The sequence below is a fragment of the Pleurodeles waltl genome, chromosome 12, assembly GCF_031143425.1.
Source record: "Pleurodeles waltl isolate 20211129_DDA chromosome 12, aPleWal1.hap1.20221129, whole genome shotgun sequence".
Classification (NCBI taxonomy): domain Eukaryota; kingdom Metazoa; phylum Chordata; class Amphibia; order Caudata; family Salamandridae; genus Pleurodeles; species Pleurodeles waltl.
The window spans coordinates 691,685,548-691,709,709 of NC_090451.1; the positions used below are offsets into that span (position 1 = coordinate 691,685,548).

The 24,162-nt window shown below is 47.9% G+C and overlaps 1 protein-coding gene across 1 annotated transcript in view; it reads right to left on the bottom strand.

Annotated features, from left to right (window-relative positions):
• The window catches only part of GIGYF1 (GRB10 interacting GYF protein 1), a 656,843-nt gene that overhangs the window by 250,960 nt on the left and 381,721 nt on the right, over nucleotides 1-24,162 (bottom strand). The window contains exon 17 of the mRNA XM_069215543.1: nucleotides 1,637-1,737. Coding sequence (XP_069071644.1) covers nucleotides 1,637-1,737 — 101 coding nt within the window. The remainder of the gene's footprint in view (nucleotides 1-1,636; nucleotides 1,738-24,162) is intronic.

Genomic DNA, 24,162 nt, shown 5'->3' on the forward strand with positions numbered 1-24,162 from the left:
AAATGGCCATTGCAATGGAGGTACTGAACAAAGTGGCGAGTACATGGAGGATTCTGGCATCGCCTGGGTTGAAAACCTGGTGAGGACAGGGGTTGGTTGGAGCCCATGAGTGGACAGTTATTGATTCAGACGAGGCGAATCCAGTGAGGCGAGCTGGCTCCATTCGGTTAGTCAGATGTCTGTGGTGGTAGTAGGGTCGTTGTGCAGCTTGACGACGTTGTGACTGTGGGCTGGGGTTAGATGTTTCTTTAGATGTTGACAATCTTGTTGTGATAGAGGTTTGCAAGACTGTCAGAGTTTTTCTGTGAGGGGGTTATTTTGTTTGCTGCAGCTAAGGAATTGGATAATTCTTTATCACTGTAGAAGAGTTCTTTGCTGGTATTGGAGCTTGATTCCATGTGTGAGGCTAAAACCTTTTTCTTTGGGCAGTCTTGAAGGTAGTCTCGTCTGTCGTGTCCTTGCTGGTGGGGCATCTTCTTCGATACCAAACATGCCTAGGTTCGGAGTTATGATTATGTAGCTGGACATATGTAATGACCTGTGTCCAGTACACGTGTAAAATGGCATCCCCGCACTGATGAAGTCCATAAAAATGGAGCTGAGTTCGTGGGGGCACCTCTGCTCATGCAAGGGTGCCCTCACACAAGTACTTGCACCCTGTCCTCTGGGCTAGGAGGGCCTACCATAGGGGGGGACTTAAGAGTGACCTGGTGCAGTGACTTATAGTGAAAAGGGTGCATGCACCCTTTCAAGCAGACTGCAATGGCAGGCCTGCAGATACATTTTCCATTGGCTCCCCATGGGTGGCATAATACATGCGGGTAGATATTGATGCCATTGTGGTTGTTGGGATGTAAGTTGAGGTGGCTGAGAAAAAAGTAGTTGTTGCAATCAATATCAAGGGGGGACGATTATGTCGGCAATCAAGTTGCAAAAGGCTGGCCATAGTCCTGGAGGACGGTAGGCAAGGGAGCTCCTGATGGTTTTGCTGTCTGTCTGGATGCTGAAGTTGAGGTGGGTGGTGTGATGTCGTCATTTGAGGTAGTGTACTGAAGGGATTCCTTGTGTGTGATGGTGATCGCTCAGCCAGGCTTGTTGATGAGGGTGCGGTGGGTAATCCTGTCGCCTTAGGGTATTGCGATGGCAATGTCTGGTGCAGAAGTGAAGTTGAGCCACATCTCAGTGAGGAAGAGGTCGGTGGTGAGAGGGAGGAGAAAAGGTCTGGAGTGGTGGCAGTGTATATTGCAGTGTCCAGGGTCAAGTGTAGAGCTCAGCGATGGTGTTATCTTTGGGGCAGGGGGAGGGAAAGGGTTGTGGCACTGGGTGCAGTCGAGGTATGAACGTGCTTTGAGGTGCAAACATGCTTGCATTTGGAGTGCTTACTGTGCGGTTGTGCTGCAGCCTTTATTAAGTAGGTCCTGGGATGGGTGGGGCTTCTGTTGACAGAAAGAACGGTGAGTGGGTAAACCTGGGCAGTTGTAGTGTCTATGTCAGGCTGGAAAAAGCATGAACTGGAGGCCACAGCCAAGTAAAGTTAAAAGCTTTTTCCCGTAATAAAAGTGATTGATGGAGTAAATCATTCAATCGTGATTGTAATCTATGCAACTGACACTTGGCCACACCCACAAGGACTAACCTGTTCATCAACTGCAGATACTGTTGGTGCTGGAGCTGCTGATATAGTGCTGCAGCTGCCAGCTCCTGCTGCTTCTTCAGTCTCTCCTGGTCCATGTTACCCTGCAAAAGACGATATAACTTATGTCTGAGAAGCAATTATAAGACAAAGTGGTAAACGTTAGTACACTACAGCAACAGTATTGCTATTTCCCAAACCATTTTGTGAAGATTTTTCTTAGAGCTTGGGAAGATTAATATGATTGAGCTATAGCTGGTAGGGATATAATTATAATGCACATGGTAGGAAGTTGGCTCTGTATGTACTATTTCAAAGTAAGAAATAGCATACAGAGTCCAAGGGTTCCCCTTAGAGGTAAGATAGTGGCAAAAGGAGATAATAGTAATGCTCTATTTTGTGGTAGTGTGGTCGAGCAGTAGGCTTATCAAAGGACTAGTGTTAAGCATTTGTTGTACACACACAGGCAATAAATGAAGAACACACACTCAGAGACAATTCTAGGCCAATAGGTTTTTGTATAGAAAATGAAAATGTCACTTACCCAGTGTACATCTGTTCGTGGCATCAGTCGCTGAAGATTCACATGTTGTGCATAGCCCGCCATCTGGTGTTGGGTCGGAGTGTTACAAGTTGTTTTTCTTCGAAGAAGTCTTTTGAGTCACGGGACCGAGTGACTCCTCCTTTTTGTCTCCATTGCGCATGGGCGTCGACTCCATCTTCGATTGTTTTCCCCGCAGAGGGTGAGGTAGGAGTTGTGTTGTAGTAATAGTGCCCATGCAATGGAGTGACTAGGTATGTACCTATTTAAGGTTTAAATAATATATTTACAAATGTACAAAGCTTAAGCTAACTTCCGAACTGCTACAGGCTCCCGGGGAGGCGGGTGGGCACATGTGAATCTTCAGCGACTGATGCCACGAACAGATGTACACTGGGTAAGTGACATTTTCAGTTCGATGGCATCCGTCGCTGTAGATACACATGTTGTGCATAGACTAGTAAGCAGTTATCTCCCCAAAAGCGGTGGCTCAGCCTGTAGGAGTGGAAGTAGTTTGAAATAAGGTTCTTAACATGGCTTGACCTACTGTGGCTTGTTGTGCGGATAGCACGTCTACACAGTAGTGCTTGGTGAACGTGTGAGGCGTAGACCATGTGGCTGCCTTACATATTTCGTGCATTGGAATATTTCCTAGAAAGGCCATGGTGGCACCTTTCTTTCTGGTTGAGTGTGCCTTTGGTGTAATGGGCAGCTGTCGTTTTGCTTTAAGGTAGCAGATTTGGATGCACTTAACTATCCATCTGGCTATACCTTGTTTTGATATTGGGTTTCCTGCATGAGGTTTTTGGAATGCAATAAATAGCTGTTTAGTTTTTCTGATGTTCTTTGTTCTGTCAATGTAGTACATTAATGCTCTTTTGACATCTAATGTATGTAGTGCCCTCTCAGCTACGGAATCTGGCTGTGGGAAGAATACTGGTAGTTCTACCGTTTGATTTAGGTGGAATGGTGAAATAACCTTCGGTAAAAATTTAGGATTAGTCCTTAGGACTACCTTATTTTTGTGTAGGTGGATAAAAGGTTCTTGTATTGTAAACGCCTGAATTTCACTTACTCTTCTTAGAGATGTGATGGCGATGAGAAATGCAACTTTCCAGGTTAGGAATTGTATTTCGCAAGAATGCATAGGTTCAAAGGGTGGACCCATGAGTCTTGTTAAGACGATGTTGAGGTTCCATGAAGGAACGGGTGGTGTCCTTGGTGGTATAATTCTTTTGAGGCCTTTCCATAAACGCTTTAATGACAGGTATCCTAAATAGTGAAGTTGAATGGGTAATCTGCAGGTATGCAGATATTGCTGCGAGGTGTATTTTAATGGAAGAGAAGGCCAGGTTCGATTTTTGTAAGTGTAGTAAGTAGCCCACTACATCCTTTGGAGATGCGTGTAATGGTTGAATTTGATTCTGATGGCAGTAGCAAACAAACCTTTTCCATTTGCTTGCATAGCAGTGTCTAGTGGATGGTCTTCTAGCTTGCTTTATGACTTCCATACATTCTTGTGTGAGGTTTAAGTGTCAGAATTCTAGGATTTCAGGAGCCAGATTGCTAGATTCAGCGATGCTGGGTTTGGATGCCTGATCTGTTGTTTGTGTTGTGTTAACAGATCTGGCCTGTTGGGCAACTTGACGTGGGGTACTACTGATAGGTCTAGCAGTGTTGTGTACCAAGGTTGCCTTGCCCATGTTGGTGCTATCAGTATGAGTTTGAGTTTGTTTTGACTCAATTTGTTTACTAGATATGGAAGGAGAGGGAGAGGGGGAAAGCGTACGCAAATATCCCTGACCAGTTCATCCATAGGGCATTGCCTTGAGACTGCCTGTGTGGGTATCTGGATGCGAAGTTTTGGCATTTTGCGTTCTCCTTTGTTGCAAATAAGTCTATTTGAGGTGTTCCCCAACGTTTGAAGTAAGTGTTTAGAATTTGGGGGTGAATTTCCCATTCGTGGACCTGTTGGTGATCTCGAGAGAGATTGTCTGCAAGTTGATTCTGGATCCCTGGAATAAACTGTGCTATTAGGCGAACGTGGTTGTGAACTGCCCAGCGCCATATCTTTTGTGCTAGAAGGCTCAGCTGCGGTGAGTGTGTACCCCCCCGTTTGTTTAGATAATACATTGTTGTCATGTTGTCTGTTTTGACAAGAATGTACTTGTGAGTTATGATTGGTTGGAATACTTTTAGTGCTTGAAAAACTGCTAGCAGTTCCAGGTGATTTCTGTGCAGTTTTGTTTGATGTACGTCCCATTGTCCTTGTATGCTGTGTTGATCGAGGTGTGCTCCCCACCCGTCATGGAAGCATCTGTCGTTATTACGTATTGTGGCACTGGGTCTTGGAAAGGCCGCCCTTTGTTTAAATTTATACTGTTCCACCATAGAAGCGAGAGGTATGTTTGGCGGTCTATCAACACCAGATCTAGAAGGTGACCCTGTGCTTGTGACCATTGCGATGCTAGGCACTGTTGTAAGGGCCTCATGTGCAGTCTTGCATTCGGGACAATGGCTATGCATGAGGACATCATGCCTAGGAGTTGTAATATCATTTTTGCTTGTATTCTCTGTGTTGGGTACATGCGTTGTATGATCTTGTTGAAATTTTGAATTCTCTGTGGACTTGGAGTGGCTAATCCTTTTGTTGTGTCTATTATGGCTCCTAGGTATTGTTGTACTTTGCACGGCAGAATGTGTGATTTTGCATAGTTGATGGTGAAACCGAGTTTGTAGAGGTTTTGTATGACCTGATTTGTGTGGTGTGAGCACCTTGTCAGTGAGTTGGTCTTGATTAGCCAGTCGTCTAGATACGGGAATACGTGTATTTGCTGCCTTCTGATGTGTGCAGCCACTACTGCTAGACATTTTGCAAAGACTCTTGGCGCGGTTGTTAAACCAAACGGCAATACTTTGAATTGGTAATGTATTCCTTTGAATACAAACCTGAGGTATTTCCTGTGCGACTGATGTATTGGTATGTGGAAATACGCGTCTTTGAGATCTAAGGTTGTCATGTAGTCCTGTTGCTTTAGCAATGGTAACACCTCTTGTAGCGTGACCATGTGAAAGTGTTCTGATTTGATGTAGGTGTTTAGGCCCATATTTATACTTTTTTTGCGTCGCATTTGCGCCGCTTTTTGACGCAAAAACGGCGCAAACTTACAAAATACAATTGGATTATGCAAGTTTGCGCCGTTTTTGCGTCAAACAATGACGCAAATGCGGCGCTAAAAAAGTATAAATATGGGCCTTAGTGTTCTGAGGTCTAGGATTTGTCTCAGTGTTTTGTCCTTTTTTGGTATTAGGAAGTACAGTGAATAAACTCCTGTGTTTATTTGTGTTTCTGGTACTAGTTCTATTGCGTTCTTTTGCAATAATGCTTGAACTTCTGTTTCCAGAAGGTCTGAATGTTTTTTTGATAAATTCTGTGCTTTTGGTGGTATGTTTGGAGGGATTTGTAGAAATTCTATGCAATAACCATGTTGGATAATTGCTAAGACCCAAGTGTCTGTAGTTATTTCCTCCCATGCTTGGTAATACTGACCTATTCTTCCCCCCACTGGTGTTGTGTGGAGGGGATGAGTGACATGTGAGTCACTGCTTGGTTGTAGGGGTTTTGGGGCTTTGAAATTTTCCCCTATTCCTAGGGAATTGTCCTCTGTATTGGCCCCGAAAGCCTCCCCTCTGGTACTGTCCCTGGTAGCTGGACGGTGTTGTCTGTGAGGTGCTGGCTTGTGTGGCCTGACCCCGAAACCCCCCTCTAAAGGTTGTCTTGCGGAAGGTGCTGTAAATGCCTCTGCTCTGCGGGGAGTAGAGTGCGCCCATGGCTTTAGCAGTGTCAGTGTCCTTTTTCAGTTTCTCAATTGCCGTGTCCACCTCTGGTCCGAACAGTTGTTTTTCATTGAATGGCATATTGAGCACTGCGTGCTGTATCTCTGGTTTAAAACCAGACGTTCGTAGCCATGGGTGCCTTCTTATAGTCACAGATGTGTTAATTGTTCTCGCAGTTGTGTGCGCTGCGTCCATAGAGGAGCGTATCTGATTATTAGATATGTTCTGTCCTTCCTCAACCACCTGCTTCGCCCTCTTTTGCAGTTCCTTGGGTAGATGCTCAATGAGGTGTTGCATCTCGTCCCAATGGGCTCTGTCATAGCGCGCAAGTAGTGCTTGGGAGTTAGCGATGCGCCATTGGTTTGCAGCCTGTACTGCGACTCTCTTTCCGGCTGCATCGAACTTGCGGCTCTCTTTATCTGGGGGTTTTGCATCCCCAGATGTGTGGGAGTTGGCTCTCTTGCGAGCTGCTCCTACTACGACGGAATCTGGTGGCAGCTGTGTGGTGATGAAAACAGGGTCTGTGGGAGGCGCTTTATATTTCTTTTCCACCCTTGGTGTTATTGCCCTACTCTTGACCGGCTCCTTGAAGATGTCCTTTGCGTGCCGAAGCATTCCTGGGAGCATAGGCAAGCTTTGGTAGGAGCTGTGGGTGGAGGAGAGGGTGTTGAATAAGAAGTCATCCTCAACTGGTTCTGAGTGGAGGTTTACGTTGTGGAACTCTGCCGCTCTAGCCACCACTTGTGAATAAGCCGTGCTGTCTTTTGGTGGTGAGGGCTTTGTGGGATACGCCTCTGGACGGTTGTCCGACACTGGGGCGTCGTATAAGTCCCAAGCGTCTTGGTCCTGGTCCTGGTCACCTTGGCTCGCGGTGGTGTGAGCCGGGGAATGTGATGGAGTTTGTGCTGGCGAAACGTTAGTTACAGGTGGAGGAGAGGGTGGCGGAGTTACCTTTTTCACCATTTTTGTTTGTGGTGCTTGGTCTGTTTGAAACTCCAGTCTCCTTTTTCTTCTAATTGGGGGAAGGGTGCTTATTTTCCCTGTTCCTTCCTGTATGAAAATACGTTTCTGCGTATGGTCCACTTCGGTGGATTGCAACTCTTCCTCAAATCTATGCTTTCGCATCTGAGAGGACAGTGATTGCTCCTCTGAATAGGAACCGGTAACTGGGTCGGTTGCGGCTCGTTTTGGCACCGAAACCCTGTCTGTACTCTTTTTCGGCTCCGAGGTGACTTTTTTCTTTTTTGGAGTCGAAACCTCTCGGCGTTGATCTTACTCAGTGCCACTGTCTCGGGGTCGAGCCGTTTCGGCACCGCTATCTCGGCGTCGATCCTTTTCAGCAGCACTGTCTCGGTCCCGAGCAGGCTGCGTGCCGGTGTCTCGACCGGAGTCGGACGATCTCAGCACTGTTTCGGCCTTTTTCGGTGCCGACGGTCGGTCACCGAATTTATGGGTCGAGCCATGGCCTGGTGGCAGTGGCGTCCCCTGGGCCTTGTCACTTTTCTTGTGTGTTAACTTCGACGTCTTACTCACAGTTCTTTGATCGTCGAATTCCTCGGAGTCCGATTCGTGGATCGAGAAGGCTTCTTCCTCCTCTTGTTCCTCGAACTCTCGGTGTGCTGTCGGCGTGGACGCCATCTGAAGTCTTCTGGCTCGACGGTCACGGAGTGTCTTTCGGGACCGGAACGCACGACCGGCCTCGCAAGTCTCTTCACTGTGCTCAGGCGACAGGCACAGGTTACAGACCAAATGTTGGTCTGAATACGGGTATTTGTTGTGGCATTTGGGACAGAAACGAAACGGGGTCCGTTCCATCTGCGTTGTCTGACACGCGGTCGGGCCGACCAGGCCCCGACGGGGGATCGAAAGCTACCCCGAAGGGCACCGGAGCTCTTCAAACTTCGATGCAGTGTCGATTCTATCTAAGCCAATCCCGAACGCAACAATACCGACGTAATCTTCCGATAGTTAGCTAACTTTCCGTTCCGAAAGCGACAGGAACAGGTCCGAACCCGATGGCGGAAAGAAAACAATCGAAGATGGAGTCGACGCCCATGCGCAATGGAGACAAAAGGAGGAGTCACTCGGTCCCGTGACTCGAAAGACTTCTTCGAAGAAAAACAACTTGTAACACTCCGACCCAACACCAATGGCCCTGATGCCAGGGAAGGTCTCTAAGGGCTGCAGCATGTCTTATGCCACCCTAGGGACCCCTCACTCAGCACAGATACACTGCTTGCCAGCTTGTGTGTGCTGGTGGGGAGAAAATGATTAAGTCGACATGGCACTCCCCTCAGGGTGCCGTGCCAACCTCCCACTGCCTGTGGCATAGGTAAGTCACCCCTCTAGTAGGCCTTACAGCCCTAAGGCAGGGTGCACTATACCCCAGGTGAGGGCATATGTGCATGAGCACTATGCCCCTACAGTGTCTAAGCAAAACCTTAGACATTGTAAGTGCAGGGTAGCCATAAGAGTATATGGTCTGGGAGTCTGTCAAACACGAACTCCACAGCTCCATAATGGCTACACTGAATACTGGGAAGTTTAGTATCAAACTTCTCAGAATAATAAACCCACACTGATGCCAGTGTTGGATTTATTAAAAAATGCACACAGAGGGCATCTTAGAGATACCCCCTGTATTTTACCCAATTGTTCAGTGCAGGACTGACTAGTCTGTGCCAGCCTGCTGCTGAGAGACGAGTTTCTGACCTCATGCGGTGAGAGCCTTTGTGCTCTCTAAGGACAAAAACAAAGCCTGCTCTGGGTGGAGGTGCTTCACACCTCCCCCCTGCAGGAACTGTAACACCTAGCAGTGAGCTTCAAAGGCTCAAGCTTCGTGTTACAATGCCCCAGGGCACTCCATCTAGTGGAGATGCCCGCCCCCTGGACCCAGCCCCCACTTTTGGCGGCAAGGCCGGAGAAAATAATGAGAATAACAAGGAGGAGTCACTGGCCAGTCAGGACAGCCCCTAAGGTGTCCTGAGCTGAGGTGACTCTGACTTTTAGAAATCCTCCATCTAGCAGATGGAGGATTCCCCCAATAGGGATAGGAATGTGACCCCCTCCCCTTGGGAGGAGGCACAAAGAGGGTGTACCCACCCTCAGGGCTAGTAGCCATTGGCTACTAACCCCCCAGACCTAAACACGCCCTTAAATTTTGTATTTAAGGGCTACCCTGAACCTAAGAATTTAGATTCCTGCAACAACAAGAAGGACTGCCTAGCTGAAAACCCCTGCAGAGGAAGACCAGAAGACAACAACTGCCTTGGCTCCAGAAACTCACCGGCCTTTCTCCTGCCTTCCAAAGAACTCTGCTCCAGCGACGCCTTCCAAAGGGACCAGCGACCTCTGAAGACTGCCCTGCTTCGACGACGACAAGAAACTCCCGAGGACAGCGGACCTGCTCTAAAAGACTGCAACTTTATCCAAAGGAGCAGCTTTAAAGAACCCTGCAATCTCCCCGCAAGAAGCGTGAGACTTGCAACACTGCACCCGGCGACCCCGACTCGGCTGGTGGAGAACCAACACCTCAGGGAGGACCCCCGGACTACTCTACGACTGTGAGTACCAAAACCTGTCCCCCCTGAGCCCCCACAGCGCCGCCTGCAGAGGGAATCCCGAGGCTTCCCCTGACCGCGACTCTCTGAAACCTAAGTCCCGACGCCTGGAAAAGACCCTGCACCCGCAGCCCCTAGGACCTGAAGGACCGGACTTTCACTGCAGAAGTGACCCCCAGGAGTCCCTCTCCCTTGCCCAAGTGGAGGTTTCCCCGAGGAAGCCCCCCCTTGCCTGCCTGCAGCGCTGAAGAGATCCCTTGATCTCTCATTGACTTCCATTGCGAACCCGACGCTTGTTCTCACACTGCACCCGGCCGCCCCCGCGCCGCTGAGGGTGAAATTTCTGTGTGGGCTTGTGTCCCCCCCGGTGCCCTACAAAACCCCCCTGGTCGGCCCTCCGAAGACGCGGGTACTTACCTGCTGGCAGACTGGAACCGGGGCACCCCCTTCTCTCCATTGAAGCCTATGCGTTTTGGGCACCACTTTGAACTCTGCACCTGACCGGCCCTGAGCTGCTGGTGTGGTAACTTTGGGGTTGCTCTGAACCCCCAACGGTGGGCTACCTTGGACCAAGAACTGAACCCTGTAAGTGTTGTACTTACCTGGTAAAACTAACAAAAACTTACCTCCCCCAGGAACTGTGAAAATTGCACTAAGTGTCCACTTTTAAGATAGCGATTTGTGAATAACTTGAAAAGTATACATGCAATTGAAATGATTCAAAGTTCCTAATGTACTTACCTGCAATACCTTTCAAACAAGATATTACATGTTAAATTTGAACCTGTGGTTCTTAAAATAAACTAAGAAATGAAAATGTCACTTACCCAGTGTGTAGGAAGTTGGCTCTGTATGTGCTATTTCAAAGTAAGGAATAGCATGCACAGAGTCCAAGGGTTCCCCTTAGAGGTAAAATAGTGGTAAAAAGAGATAATACTAATGCTCTATTTTGTGGTAGTGTGGTCGAGCAGTAGGCTTATCCAAGGAGTAGTGTTAAGCATTTGTTGTACATACACATAGACAATAAATGAGGTACACACACTCAGAGACAAATCCAGCCAATAGGTTTTGTTATAGAAAAATATATTTTCTTAGTTTATTTTAAGAACCACAGGTTCAAACTCTACATGTAATATCTAATTCGAAAGGTATTGCAGGTAAGTACTTTAGGAACTTTAAATCATAAAAAATGCATGTATACTTTTCAAGTTATTGACAAATAGCTGTTTTAAAAGTGGACACTTAGTGCAATTTTCACAGTTCCTAGGGGAGGTAAGTTTTTGTTAGTTTTACCAGGTAAGTAAGACACTTACAGGGTTCAGTTCTTGGTCCAAGGTAGCCCACCGTTGGGGGTTCAGAGCAACCCCAAAGTCACCACACCAGCAGCTCAGGGCCGGTCAGGTGCAGAGTTCAAAGTGGTGCCCAAAACACATAGGCTAGAATGGAGAGAAGGGGGTGCCCCGGTTCCGGTCTGCTTGCAGGTAAGTACCCGCGTCTTCGGAGGGCAGACCAGGGGGGTTTTGTAGGGCACCGGGGGGGGACACAAGCCCACACAGAAATTTCACCCTCAGCAGCGCGGGGGCGGCCGGGTGCAGTGTAGAAACAAGCGTCGGGTTCGCAATGTTAGTCTATGAGAGATTTCGGGATCTCTTCAGCGCTGCAGGCAGGCAAGGGGGGGGTTCCTCGGGGAAACCTCCACTTGGGCAAGGGAGAGGGACTCCTGGGGGTCACTTCTCCAGTGAAAGTCCGGTCCTTTAGGTCCTGGGGGCTGCGGGTGCAGGGTCTCTCCCAGGCGTCGGGACTTAGGATTCAAAGAGTCGCGGTCAGGGGAAGCCTCGGGATTCCCTCTGCAGGCGGCGCTGTGGGGGCTCAGGGGGGACAGGTTTTGGTACTCACAGTATCAGAGTAGTCCTGGGGTCCCTCCTGAGGTGTTGGATCTCCACCAGCCGAGTCGGGGTCGCCGGGTGCAGTGTTGCAAGTCTCACGCTTCTTGCGGGGAGCTTGCAGGGTTCTTTCAAGGCTGCTGGAAACAAAGTTGTAGCCTTTCTTGGAGCAGGTCCGCTGTCCTCTGGAGTTTCTTGTCTTTTCGAAGCAGGGCAGTCCTCAGAGGATGTCGAGGTCGCTGGTCCCTTTGGAAGGCGTCGCTGGAGCAGGATCTTTGGAAGGCAGGAGACAGGCCGGTGAGTTTCTGGAGCCAAGGCAGTTGTCGTCTTCTGGTCTTCCTCTGCAGGGGTTTTCAGCTAGGCAGTCCTTCTTCTTGTAGTTGCAGGAATCTGATTTTCTAGGGTTCAGGGTAGCCCTTAAATACTAAATTTAAGGGCGTGTTTAGGTCTGGGGGGTTAGTAGCCAATGGCTACTAGCCCTGAGGGTGGGTACACCCTCTTTGTGCCTCCTCCCAAGGGGAGGGGGTCACAATCCTAACCCTATTGGGGGAATCCTCCATCTGCAAGATGGAGGATTTCTAAAAGTTAGAGTCACCTCAGCTCAGGACACCTTAGGGGCTGTCCGGACTGGCCAGTGACTCCTCCTTGTTGCTTTCTTTGTTCCCTCCAGCCTTGCCGCCAAAAGTGGGGGCCGTGGCCGGAGGGGGCGGGCAACTCCACTAAGCTGGAGTGCCCTGCTGGGCTGTGACAAAGGGGTGAGCCTTTGAGGCTCACCGCCAGGTGTCACAGCTCCTGCCTGGGGGAGGTGTTAGCATCTCCACCCAGTGCAGGCTTTGTTACTGGCCTCAGAGTGACAAAGGCACTCTCCCCATGGGGCCAGCAACATGTCTCTGGTGTGGCAGGCTGCTGGAACTAGTCAGCCTACACAGACAGTCGGTTAAGTTTCAGGGGGCACCTCTAAGGTGCCCTCTGGGGTGTATTTTGCAATATAATGTACACTGGCATCAGTGTGCATTTATTGTGCTGAGAAGTTTGATACCAAACTTCCCAGTTTTCAGTGTAGCCATTATGGCGCTGTGGAGTTCGTGTAAAACAGACTCCCAGACCATATACTCTTATGGCTACCCTGCACTTACAATGTCTAAGGTTTTGTTTAGACACTGTAGGGGCACAGTGCTCATGCACTGGTACCCTCACCTATGGTATAGTGCACCCTGCCTTAGGGCTGTAAGGCCTGCTAGAGGGGTGTCTTACCTATACTGCATAGGCAGTGAGAGGCTGGCATGGCACCCTGAGGGGAGTGCCATGTCGACTTACTCATTTTGTTCTCACTAGCACACACAGGCTTGTAAGCAGTGTGTCTGTGCTGAGTGAGGGGTCTCTAGGGTGGCATAAGACATGCTGCAGCCCTTAGAGACCTTCCTTGGCATCAGGGCCCTGGGTACTAGAAGTACCAGTTACAAGGGACTTATCTGAATGCCAGGGTGTGCCAATTGTGGATACAATGGTACATTTTAGGTGAAGGAACACTGGTGCTGGGGCCTGGTTAGCAGGGTCCCAGCACTCTTCTCAGTCAAGTCAGCATCAGTATCAGGCAAAAAGTGGGGGGTAACTGCAACAGGGAGCCATTTCTTTACACAGTGTACATCTGTTCGTGGCATCAGTCGCAGTAGATTCGCATGTTCTGCAATAGCTCGCCATCTGGTGTTGGGCCGGAGTGTTACAAGTTGTTTTTCTTCGAAGAAGTCTTTCGAGTCACGGGACCGAGTGACTCCTCCTTTTGTCTCCATTGCGCATGGGCGTCGACTCCATCTTCGATTGTTTTTCCCCGCAGAGGGTGAGGTAGGAGTTGAATTGTAGTAATAGTGCCCATGCAATGGAGTGACTAAGTATGCACCTATTTAAGGTTGAGATGACACATATATAAATAATTGAAGGTAACTTCCAAACTGCTACAGGCTCCCGGGGAGGCGGGTGGGCACATGCGAATCTACTGCGACTGATGCCACGAACAGATGTACACTGGGTAAGTGACATTTTCAGTTCGATGGCATCTGTCGCTGTAGATACGCATGTTCTGCATAGACTAGTAAGCAGTTATTTCCCCAAAAGCGGTGGATCAGCCTGTAGGAGTGGAAGTAGTCTGAAATAATGTTCTTAATACAGCTTGACCTACTGTGGCTTGTTGTGTGGATAACACGTCTACACAGTAGTGCTTGGTGAATGTGTGAGGCGTAGACCATGTGGCTGCCTTACATATTTCTTGCATTGGGATGTTTCCTAGAAAGGCCATGGTAGCACCTTTCTTTCTGGTTGAGTGTGCCCTTGGTGTAATGGGCAGCTGTCGTTTAGCTTTAAGGTAGCAGATTTGGATGCATTTAACTATCCATCTGGCTATACCTTGTTTTGAAATTGGGTTTCCTGCATGAGGTTTTTGAAATGCAATAAAGAGTTGTTTAGTCTTTCTGATGTTTTTTGTTCTGTCAATGTAATACATCAATGCTCTTTTGACATCTAATGTATGTAGTGCCCTTTCAGCTACGGTATCTGGCTGTGGAAAGAACACTGGAAGTTCCACTGTTTGATTTAGATGGAACGGTGAAATAACCTTTGGCAAAAATTTAGGATTGGTCCTTAGGACGACTTTATTTTTGTGTAGTTGTATAAAAGGTTCCTGTATTGTAAACGCCTGAATCTCGCTTACTCTTCTTAGGGAAGTAATGGCGATGAGAAATGCCACCTTCCAGGTTAGGAACTGTATTTCGCAGGAGTGCATGGGTTCAAAAGGTGGACCTATAAGTCTAGTTAGGACAACATTTAGGTTCCATGAAGGAACAGGTAGTGTTCTTGGTGGTATAATTCTCCTAAGGCCCTCCATGAATGCTTTAATGACTGGTATCTTATATAGGGAAGTTGAATAGGTAGTCTGCAGGTATGCAGATATTGCTGCAAGGTGTATTTTAATGGAAGAGAAAGCTAGGTTAGATTTTTGTAAGTGAAGCAAGTAACCCACTACATGTTCTGGAGTTGTGTGTAATGGTTGTATTTGATTAATATGGCAGTAGCAAACAAACCTCTTCCATTTACTTGCATAACAGTGCCTGGTGGATGGCCTTCTGGCTTGTTTTATGACTTCCATACATTCTTGGGTAAGTTGTAAGTGCCCGAATTCTAGGATTTCAGGAGCCAGATTGCTAGATTCAGCGATGCTGGATCTGGGTGTCTGATCTTTTGGTTGTGCTGTGTCAACAGATCTGGCCTGTTGGGCAATTTGATGCAGGGTACCACTGATAGGTCTAGCAGCGTTGTGTACCAGGGTTGCCTTGCCCAAGTTGGTGCTATCAATATGAGTTTGAGTTTGCTTTGACTGAGTTTGTTTACCAGGTAAGGAAGGAGAGGGAGAGGAGGAAAAGCGTAAGCAAATATCCCTGACCAGTTCATCCATAGGGCATTGCCTTGGGATTGTTTGTGTGGGTATCTGGATGCGAAGTTTTGGCATTTTGCGTTCTCCCTTGTCGCAAACAAGTCTATCCGAGGTGTTCCCCAGAGTTTGAAATAAGTGTTCAGAATTTGGGGGTGAATTTCCCATTCGTGGACCTGTTGATGATCTCGAGAGAGATTGTCTGCGAGTTGATTTTGGATCCCTGGTATAAACTGTGCTATTAGGCGAATTTGGTTGTGAATTGCCCAATGCCAAATTTTTTGTGCTAGCAGGCTTAACTGCGTGGAGTGCGTCCCCCCCTGCTTGTTTAGATAATACATTGTTGTCATGTTGTCTGTTTTGACGAGAATGTATTTGTGAACTATTATTGGTTGGAAAGCTTTTAGTGCTTGAAAAACTGCTAGAAGTTCTAGGTGATTGATATGCAGTTTTGTTTGATGTACGTTCCATTGTCCTTGTATGCTGTGTTGATCGAGGTGTGCTCCCCACCCTGTCATGGAAGCATCTGTTGTTATTACGTATTGTGGCACTGGGTCTTGGAAAGGCCACCCCTTGTTTAAATTTATGTTGTTCCACCACAGAAGCGAGAGGTAAGTTTGGCGGTCTATTAACACCAGATCTAGAAGGTGACCCTGTGCTTGAGACCACTGTGATGCTAGGCATTGTTGTAAGGGCCTCATGTGCAGTCTTGCGTTTGGGACAATGGCTATGCATGAAGACATCATGCCTAGGAGTTGTAATACCATCTTTGCCTGTATCTTTTGTGTTGGATACATGCGTTGTATGATGGTGTTGAAATTTAGAATTCTTTGTGGACTTGGAGTGGCTACTCCCTTTGATGTGTCTATTATGGCTCCTAGGTATTGTTGTACCTTGCGCGGCAGAATGTTGGATTTTGTAAAGTTGACGGTGAACCCGAGTTTGAAGAGGGTTTGTATGATCTGATTTGTGTGATTTGAGCACTGTATGAACGAATGGGCCTTGATTAGCCAGTCGACCAAATATGGGAACACATGTATTTGCTGCCTTCTTATGTGTGCAGCGACTACCGCTAGACATTTGGTAAAGACTCTTGGTGCGGTTGTTAATCCGAAAGGCAGTACCTTGAATTGGTAATGTATTCCTTTGAATACAAACCTTAGGTATTCCCTGTGCGATGGGTGTATTGGTATATGGAAATAAGCATCCTTGAGGTCTAAAGTTGCCATGTAGTCGTGTAGTTTTAGCAATGGCAATACTTCTTGTAGTGTGACCATGTGGAAGTGGTCTGATTTGATGAAAGTGTTCACTACTCTGAGGTCTAGGATTGGTCACAGTGTTTTGTCCTTCTTTGGTATCAGAAAGTACAGTGAGTAAACTCCTGTGTTTATTTGTGTGTTTGGCACTAATTCGATTGCATTCTTTTGCAATAGTGCCTGCACTTCTATCTCCAGGAGATTGGAATGGTGTGTTGTTAAATTTTGTGCTTTTGGTGGTATGTTTGGAGGGAATTGTAGAAATTCTATGCAATAACCATGTTGGATAATTGCTAGAACCCAAGTGTCTGTAGTGATTTTCTCCCATGCTTTGTAATAATGACCTATTCTTCCCCCCACTGGTGTTGTGTGGAGGGGGTGAGTGACATGTGAGTCACTGTTTAGTAGTAGGGGTTTTGGGGCTTTGAAATCTTCCTCTATTTCTAGGGAATTGCCCTCCTCTATATTGTCCCCGAAAACCTCCTCTATACTGTCCCTGGTAACTGGACGGTGTGGCTTGTGAGGTGCTGGCTTGTGTGCTTTGACCCCGAAACCCCCCTCGAAAGGGCGTTTTACGGAATGTGCTGTAATTCCCTCTGCTCTGCGGGGAGTAGAGTGCGCCCATGGCTTTGGCAGTGTCCGTATCTTTTTTGAGTTTCTCAATCGCTGTGTCCACTTCTGGACCGAACAGTTCTTTTTCATTAAAAGGCATATTGAGAACTGCTTGTTGAATCTCTGGTTTAAATCCAGACGTTCGGAGCCATGCATGCCTTCTGATAGTTACAGATGTATTAATTGTCCGTGCAGCTGTATCTGCAGCGTCCATGGAGGAGCGTATCTGGTTGTTGGAGATGGTCTGTCCCTCCTCAACCACTTGTTTTGCCCTATTTTGTAAGTCCTTGGGCAGATGTTCAATGAGATGTTGCATCTCGTCCCAGTGGGCTCTGTCATAGCGCGCAAGTAGTGCCTGGGAGTTCGCGATGCGCCACTGGTTTGCAGCTTGTGCTGCGACTCTTTTACCAGCTGCATCGAACTTGCGGCTTTCTTTATCTGGGGGTGGTGCATCTCCAGATGTGTGAGAGTTGGCCCTTTTCCTAGCTGCTCCTACAACGACAGAGTCTGGTGGCAGCTGTGTAGTGATGAAAACCGGGTCCGTAGGAGGCGGCTTATACTTTTTTTCCACCCTTGGTGTGATTGCCCTACTTTTGACCGGCTCCTTAAAGATGTCTTTTGCGTGCCGGAGCATACCAGGGAGCATAGGCAGGCTTTGGTATGAGCTGTGGGTGGAGGAGAGTGTGTTGAATAAGAAATCATCCTCGACCTGTTCTGAGTGGAGGCTTACGTTGTGAAATTGTGCTGCTCTAGCCACCACTTGAGAGTACGCGGTGCTGTCTTCTGGTGGAGATGGCTTTGTAGGGTATGCCTCCGGACTGTTATCTGACACTGGGGCGTCGTATAGGTCCCATGCGTCCTGATCTTGGTCACCCTGGCTCATGGTGGTGTGAGCTGGGGAGTGTGATGGAGTTTGTGCTGGTGAAACGTTAATCACGGGCGGAGGAGAGGGTGGTGGTGTAACTCTTTTCACCACTTTTGGTTGTGGTGTTTGTTCCGTCTGGAACTCCAACCTTCTCTTTCTCCTAATGGGGGGAAGGGTGCTTATTTTTCCTGTCCCCTGCTGAATGAAGATACGCTTTTGCGTATGGTCCACATCAGTTGCTTGTAGCTCTTCCTCAAACCTATGCTTCTGCATTTGGGAGGTTAGCGAGTGCTCTTCTGTATAAGAGCCTGAAGCTGGGTCGCTTGCAGTTTGTTTCGGCATCGAAACTTTGTCTGCGTGTTTTTTCGGCTCCGAGGTGACTTTTTTCCTTTTCGGGGCCGAAACCTCTCGGCGTCGATCTGTTTCGGTGCCGCTGTCTCGGCGTCGAGCCGTGTCCACACCGGCATCTCGGTGTCGAGGCTTGTCTCCAGCACTTTCTCGGTCCCGAGAAGGCTGCGTGCCGGTGTCTCGACCGGAGTCGGACGATCTCGGCACTGTTTGGGCCTTTTTCGGTGCAGACGGTCGGTCACCGAATTTATGGGTCGAGCCATGGCCTGGTGGCAGTGGCGTCCCCTGGGCCTTGTAAATGTTCCTCTGAGTGGATTTCGACGTCTTACTCACGGTTTGTGTATCGTCGAATCCTTCGGAGTCGGAGTCTTGGATCGAGAAGGTACCTTCCTCTTCCTGTTCCTCGAACTCCCGTTGGGCTGTCGGTGCGGACGCCATCTGAAGTCTTCTGGCTCGACGGTCTCGGAGTGTTTTTCGGGACCGGAACGCACGACAGGCCTCGCAGGTGTCTTCGCTGTGCTCAGGTGAGAGGCACAGGTTGCAGACCAAGTGTTGGTCTGTGTAGGGGTATTTATTGTGGCATTTGGGGCAGAAACGGAACGGGGTCCGTTCCATCGGCGTTCTTCAGCACGCGGTCGGGCCGACCAGGCCCCGATGGAGGATCGAAAAACTACCCCGAAGGGCACCGGAGCTCTTCGATCTTCGATGCGGTGTGGAATCTAAGTACGCCGATCCCGAACGCAACAATACCGACGAAAATCTTCCGAAATTAGCTAATTTTCCGTTCCGAAACTCGGAGCGACAGGAACACGTCCGAACCCGATGGCGGAAAAAAAACAATCGAAGATGGAGTCGACGCCCATGCGCAATGGAGACAAAAGGAGGAGTCACTCGGTCCCGTGACTCGAAAGACTTCTTCGAAGAAAAACAACTTGTAACACTCCGGCCCAACACCAGATGGCGAGCTATTGCAGAACATGCGTATCTACAGCGACAGATGCCATCGAATGAAAATGTCACTTACCCAGTGTACATCTGTTCGTGGCATCAGTCGCAGTAGATTCGCATGTTCTGCAATAGCTCGCCATCTGGTGTTGGGCCGGAGTGTTACAAGTTGTTTTTCTTCGAAGAAGTCTTTCGAGTCACGGGACCGAGTGACTCCTCCTTTTGTCTCCATTGCGCATGGGCGTCGACTCCATCCTCGATTGTTTTTCCCCGCAGAGGGTGAGGTAGGAGTTGAATTGTAGTAATAGTGCCCATGCAATGGAGTGACTAAGTATGCACTTATTTAAGGTTGAGATGATACATATATAAATAATTGAAGGTAACTTCCAAACTGCTACAGGCTCCCGGGGAGGCGGGTGGGCACATGCGAATCTACTGCGACTGATGCCACGAACAGATGTACACTGGGTAAGTGACATTTTCAGTTCGATGGCATCTGTCGCTGTAGATACGCATGTTCTGCAATAGACTAGTAAGCAGTTATTTCCCCAAAAGCGGTGGATCAGCCTGTAGGAGTGGAAGTAGTCTGAAATAATGTCCTTAATACAGCTTGACCTACTGTGGCTTGTTGTGCGGATAACACGTCTACACAGTAGTGCTTGGTGAATGTGTGAGGCGTAGACCATGTGGCTGCCTTACATATTTCTTGCATTGGGATGTTTCCTAGAAAGGCCATGGTAGCACCTTTCTTTCTGGTTGAGAGTGCCCTTGGTGTAATGGGCAGCTGTCGTTTAGCTTTAAGGTAGCAGATTTGGATGCATTTAACTATCCATCTGGCTATACCTTGTTTTGAAATTGGGTTTCCTGCATGAGGTTTTTGAAATGCAATAAAGAGTTGTTTAGTCTTTCTGATGTTCTTTGTTCTGTCGATGTAATACATTAATGCTCTTTTGACATCTAATGTATGTAGTGCCCTTTCAGCTACGGTATCTGGCTGTGGAAAGAACACCGGAAGTTCCACTGTTTGATTTAGATGGAACGGTGAAATAACCTTTGGCAAAAATGTAGGATTGGTCCTTAGGACGACTTTATTTTTGTGTAGTTGTATAAAAGGTTCCTGTATAGTAAACGCCTGAATCTCGCTTACTCTTCTCAGGGAAGTAATGGCGATGAGAAATGCCACCTTCCAGGTTAGGAACTGTATGTTGCAGGAGTGCATGGGTTCAAAAGGTGGACCCATAAGTCTAGTTAGGACAACATTTAGGTTCCATGAAGGAACAGGTAGTGTTCTTGGTGTTATAATTCTTCTAAGGCCCTCCATGAATGCTTTAATGACTGGTATTTTATATAGGGAAGTTGAATAGGTAGTCTGCAGGTATGCAGATATTGCTGCAAGGTGAATCTTAATGGAAGAGAAAGCTAGGTTAGATTTTTGTAAGTGAAGCAAGTAACCCACTACATGTTCTGGAGTTGTGTGTAATGGTTGTATTTGATTAATATGGCAGTAGCAAACAAACCTCTTCCATTTACTTGCATAGCAGTGCCTGGTGGATGGCCTTCTTGCTTGTTTTATGACTTCCATACATTCTTGGGTAAGTTGTAAGTGCCCGAATTCTAGGATTTCAGGAGCCAGATTGCTAGATTCAGCGATGCTGGATCTGGGTGTCTGATCTTTTGGTTGTGCTGTGTCAACAGATCTGGCCTGTTGGGCAATTTGATGCAGGGTACCACTGATAGGTCTAGCAGCGTTGTGTACCAGGGTTGCCTTGCCCAAGTTGGTGCTATCAATATGAGTTTGAGTTTGCTTTGACTGAGTTTGTTTACCAGGTAAGGAAGGAGAGGGAGAGGAGGAAAAGCGTAAGCAAATATCCCTGACCAGTTCATCCATAGGGCATTGCCTTGGGATTGCTTGTGTGGGTATCTGGATGCGAAGTTTTGGCATTTTGCGTTCTCCCTTGTCGCAAACAAGTCTATCTGAGGTGTTCCCCAGAGTTTGAAATAAGTGTTCAGTATTTGGGGGTGAATTTCCCATTCGTGGACCTGTTGGTGATCTCGAGAGAGATTGTCTGCGAGTTGATTTTGTATCCCTGGTATAAACTGTGCAATTAGGCGAATTTGGTTGTGAATTGCCCAATGCCAAATTTTTTGTGCTAACAGGCTTAACTGCGTGGAGTGCGTCCCTCCCTGCTTGTTTAGATAATACATTGTTGTCATGTTGTCTGTTTTGACGAGAATGTATTTGTGAACTATTATTGGTTGGAAAGCTTTTAGTGCTTGAAAAACTGCAAGAAGTTCTAGGTGATTGATATGCAGTTTTGTTTGATGTACGTTCCATTGTCCTTGTATGCTGTGTTGATCGAGGTGTGCTCCCCACCCTGTCATGGAAGCATCTGTTGTTATTACGTATTGTGGCACTGGGTCTTGGAAAGGCCGCCCCTTGTTTAAATTTATGTTGTTCCACCACAGAAGCGAGAGGTAAGTTTGGCGGTCTATTAACACCAGATCTAGAAGGTGACCCTGTGCTTGAGACCACTGTGATGCTAGGCATTGTTGTAAGGGCCTCATGTGCAGTCTTGCGTTTGGGACAATGGCTATGCATGATGACATCATGCCTAGGAGTTGTAATACCATCTTTGCTTGTATCTTTTGTGTTGGATACATGCGTTGTATGATGGTGTTGAAATTTTGAATTCTTTGTGGACTTGGAGTGGCTACTCCTTTTGATGTGTCTATTATGGCTCCCAGGTATTGTTGTACCTTGCGTGGCCGAATTTTGGATTTTGTGAAATTGACGGTGAACCCTAGTTTGAAGAGGGTTTGTATGATATGATTTGTGTGATTTGAGCACTCTATTAACGAATGGGCCTTGATTAGCCAGTCGTCTAGATATGGGAACACATGTATTTGCTGCCTTCTGATGTGTGCAGCGACTACCGCTAGACATTTGGTAAAGACTCTTGGTGCGGTTGTTAATCCGAAAGGCAGTACCTTGAATTGGTAATGTATTCCTTTGAATACAAACCTTAGGTATTTCCTGTGCGATGGGTGAATTGGTATATGGAAATAAGCATCCTTGAGGTCTAAAGTTGCCATGTAGTCGTGCAGCTTTAGCAATGGCAATACTTCTTGTAGTGTGACCATGTGGAAGTGGTCTGATTTGATGAAAGTGTTGACTACTCTGAGGTCTAGGATTGGTCTCAGTGTTTTGTCCTTCTTTGGTATCAGAAAGTCCAGTGAGTAAACTCCTGTGTTTATTTGTGTGTTTGGCACTAATTCGATTGCATTCTTTTGCAATAGTGCCTGCACTTCTATCTCTAGGAGATTGGAATGGTGTGTTGTTAAATTTTGTGCTTTTGGTGGTATGTTTGGAGGGAACTGTAGAAATTCTATGCAGTAACCATGTTGGATAATTGCTAGAACCCAAGTGTCTGTAGTGATTTTCTCCCATGCTGTGTAATAATGACCTATTCGTCCCCCCACTGGTGTTGTGTGGAGGGGGTGAGTGACATGTGAGTCACTGTTTAGTAGTAGGGGTTTTGGGGCTTTGGAATCTTCCTCTATTTCTAGGGAATTGCCCTCCTCTATATTGTCCCCGAAAACCTCCTCTATACTGTCCTTGGTAACTGGACGGTGTGGCTTGTGAGGTGCTGGCTTGTGTGCTTTGACCCCGAAACCCCCCTCGAAAGGGCGTTTTACGGAATGAGCTGTAATTCCCTCTGCTCTGCGGGGAGTAGAGTGCGCCCATGGCTTTGGCAGTGTCCGTATCTTTTTTGAGTTTCTCAATCGCTGTGTCCACTTCTGGACCGAACAGTTCTTTTTCATTAAAAGGCATATTGAGAACTGCTTGTTGAATCTCTGGTTTAAATCCAGACGTTCGGAGCCATGCATGCCTTCTGATAGTTACAGATGTATTAATTGTCCGTGCAGCTGTATCTGCAGCGTCCATGGAGGAGCGGATCTGGTTGTTGGAGATGGCTTGTCCCTCCTCAACCACTTGTTTTGCCCTATTTTGGAAGTCTTTGGGCAGATGTTCGATGAGATGTTGCATCTCGTCCCAGTGGGCTCTGTCATAGCGCGCAAGTAGTGCCTGGGAGTTCGCGATGCGCCACTGGTTTGCAGCTTGTGCTGCGACTCTCTTACCAGCTGCATCAAACTTGCGGCTTTCTTTATCTGGGGGTGGTGCATCTCCAGATGTGTGAGAGTTGGCCCTTTTCCTAGCTGCTCCTACAACAACAGAGTCTGGTGGCAGCTGTGTTGTGATGAAAGCTGGGTCCGTAGGAGGCGCCTTGTACTTTTTTTCCACCCTTGGTGTGATTGCCCTACTTTTGACCGGGTCCTTAAATATGTCTTTTGCGTGCCGGAGCATACCAGGGAGCATAGGCAGGCTTTGGTAGGAGCTGTGGGTGGAGGAGAGTGTGTTGAACAAGAAATCATCCTCGACCTGTTCTGAGTGGAGGCTTACGTTGTGAAATTGTGCTGCTCTAGCCACCACCTGAGAGTACGCGGTGCTGTCTTCTGGTGGAGATGGTTTTGTAGGGTATGCCTCTGGGCTGTTATCTGACACTGGGGCGTCGTATAGGTCCCATGCGTCCTGGTCTTGGTCACCCTGGCTCATGGTGGTGTGAGCTGGGGAGTGTGATGGCGTTTGTGCTGGTGAAACGTTAATCACGGGCGGAGGAGAGGGTGGTGGTGTAACTCTTTTCACCACTTTTGGTTGTGGTGCTTGTTCCGTCTGGAACTCCAACCTTCTCTTTCTCCTAATGGGGGGAAGGGTGCTTATTTTTCCTGTCCCCTGCTGAATGAAAATACGTTTTTGCGTATGGTCCGCATCAGTTGCTTGTAGCTCTTCCTCAAACCTATGCTTCTGCATTTGGGAGGTTAGCGAGTGCTCTTCTGTATAAGAGCCTGAAGCTGGGTCGCTTGCAGTTTGTTTCGGCATCGAAACTTTGTCTGCGTGTTTTTTCGGCTCCGAGGTGACTTTTTTCCTTTTCGGGGCCGAAACCTCTCGGCGTCGATCTGTTTCGGTGCCGCTGTCTCGGCGTCGAGCCGTGTCCACACCGGCATCTCGGTGTCGAGGCTTGTCTCCAGCACTTTCTCGGTCCCGAGAAGGCTGCGTGCCGGTGTCTCGACCGGAGTCGGACGATCTCGGCACTGTTTGGGCCTTTTTCGGTGCCGACGGTCGGTCACCGATTTTATGGGTTGAGCCATGGCCTGGTGGCAGTGGCGTCCCCTGGGCCTTGTAAATGTTTCTTTGTGTGGTT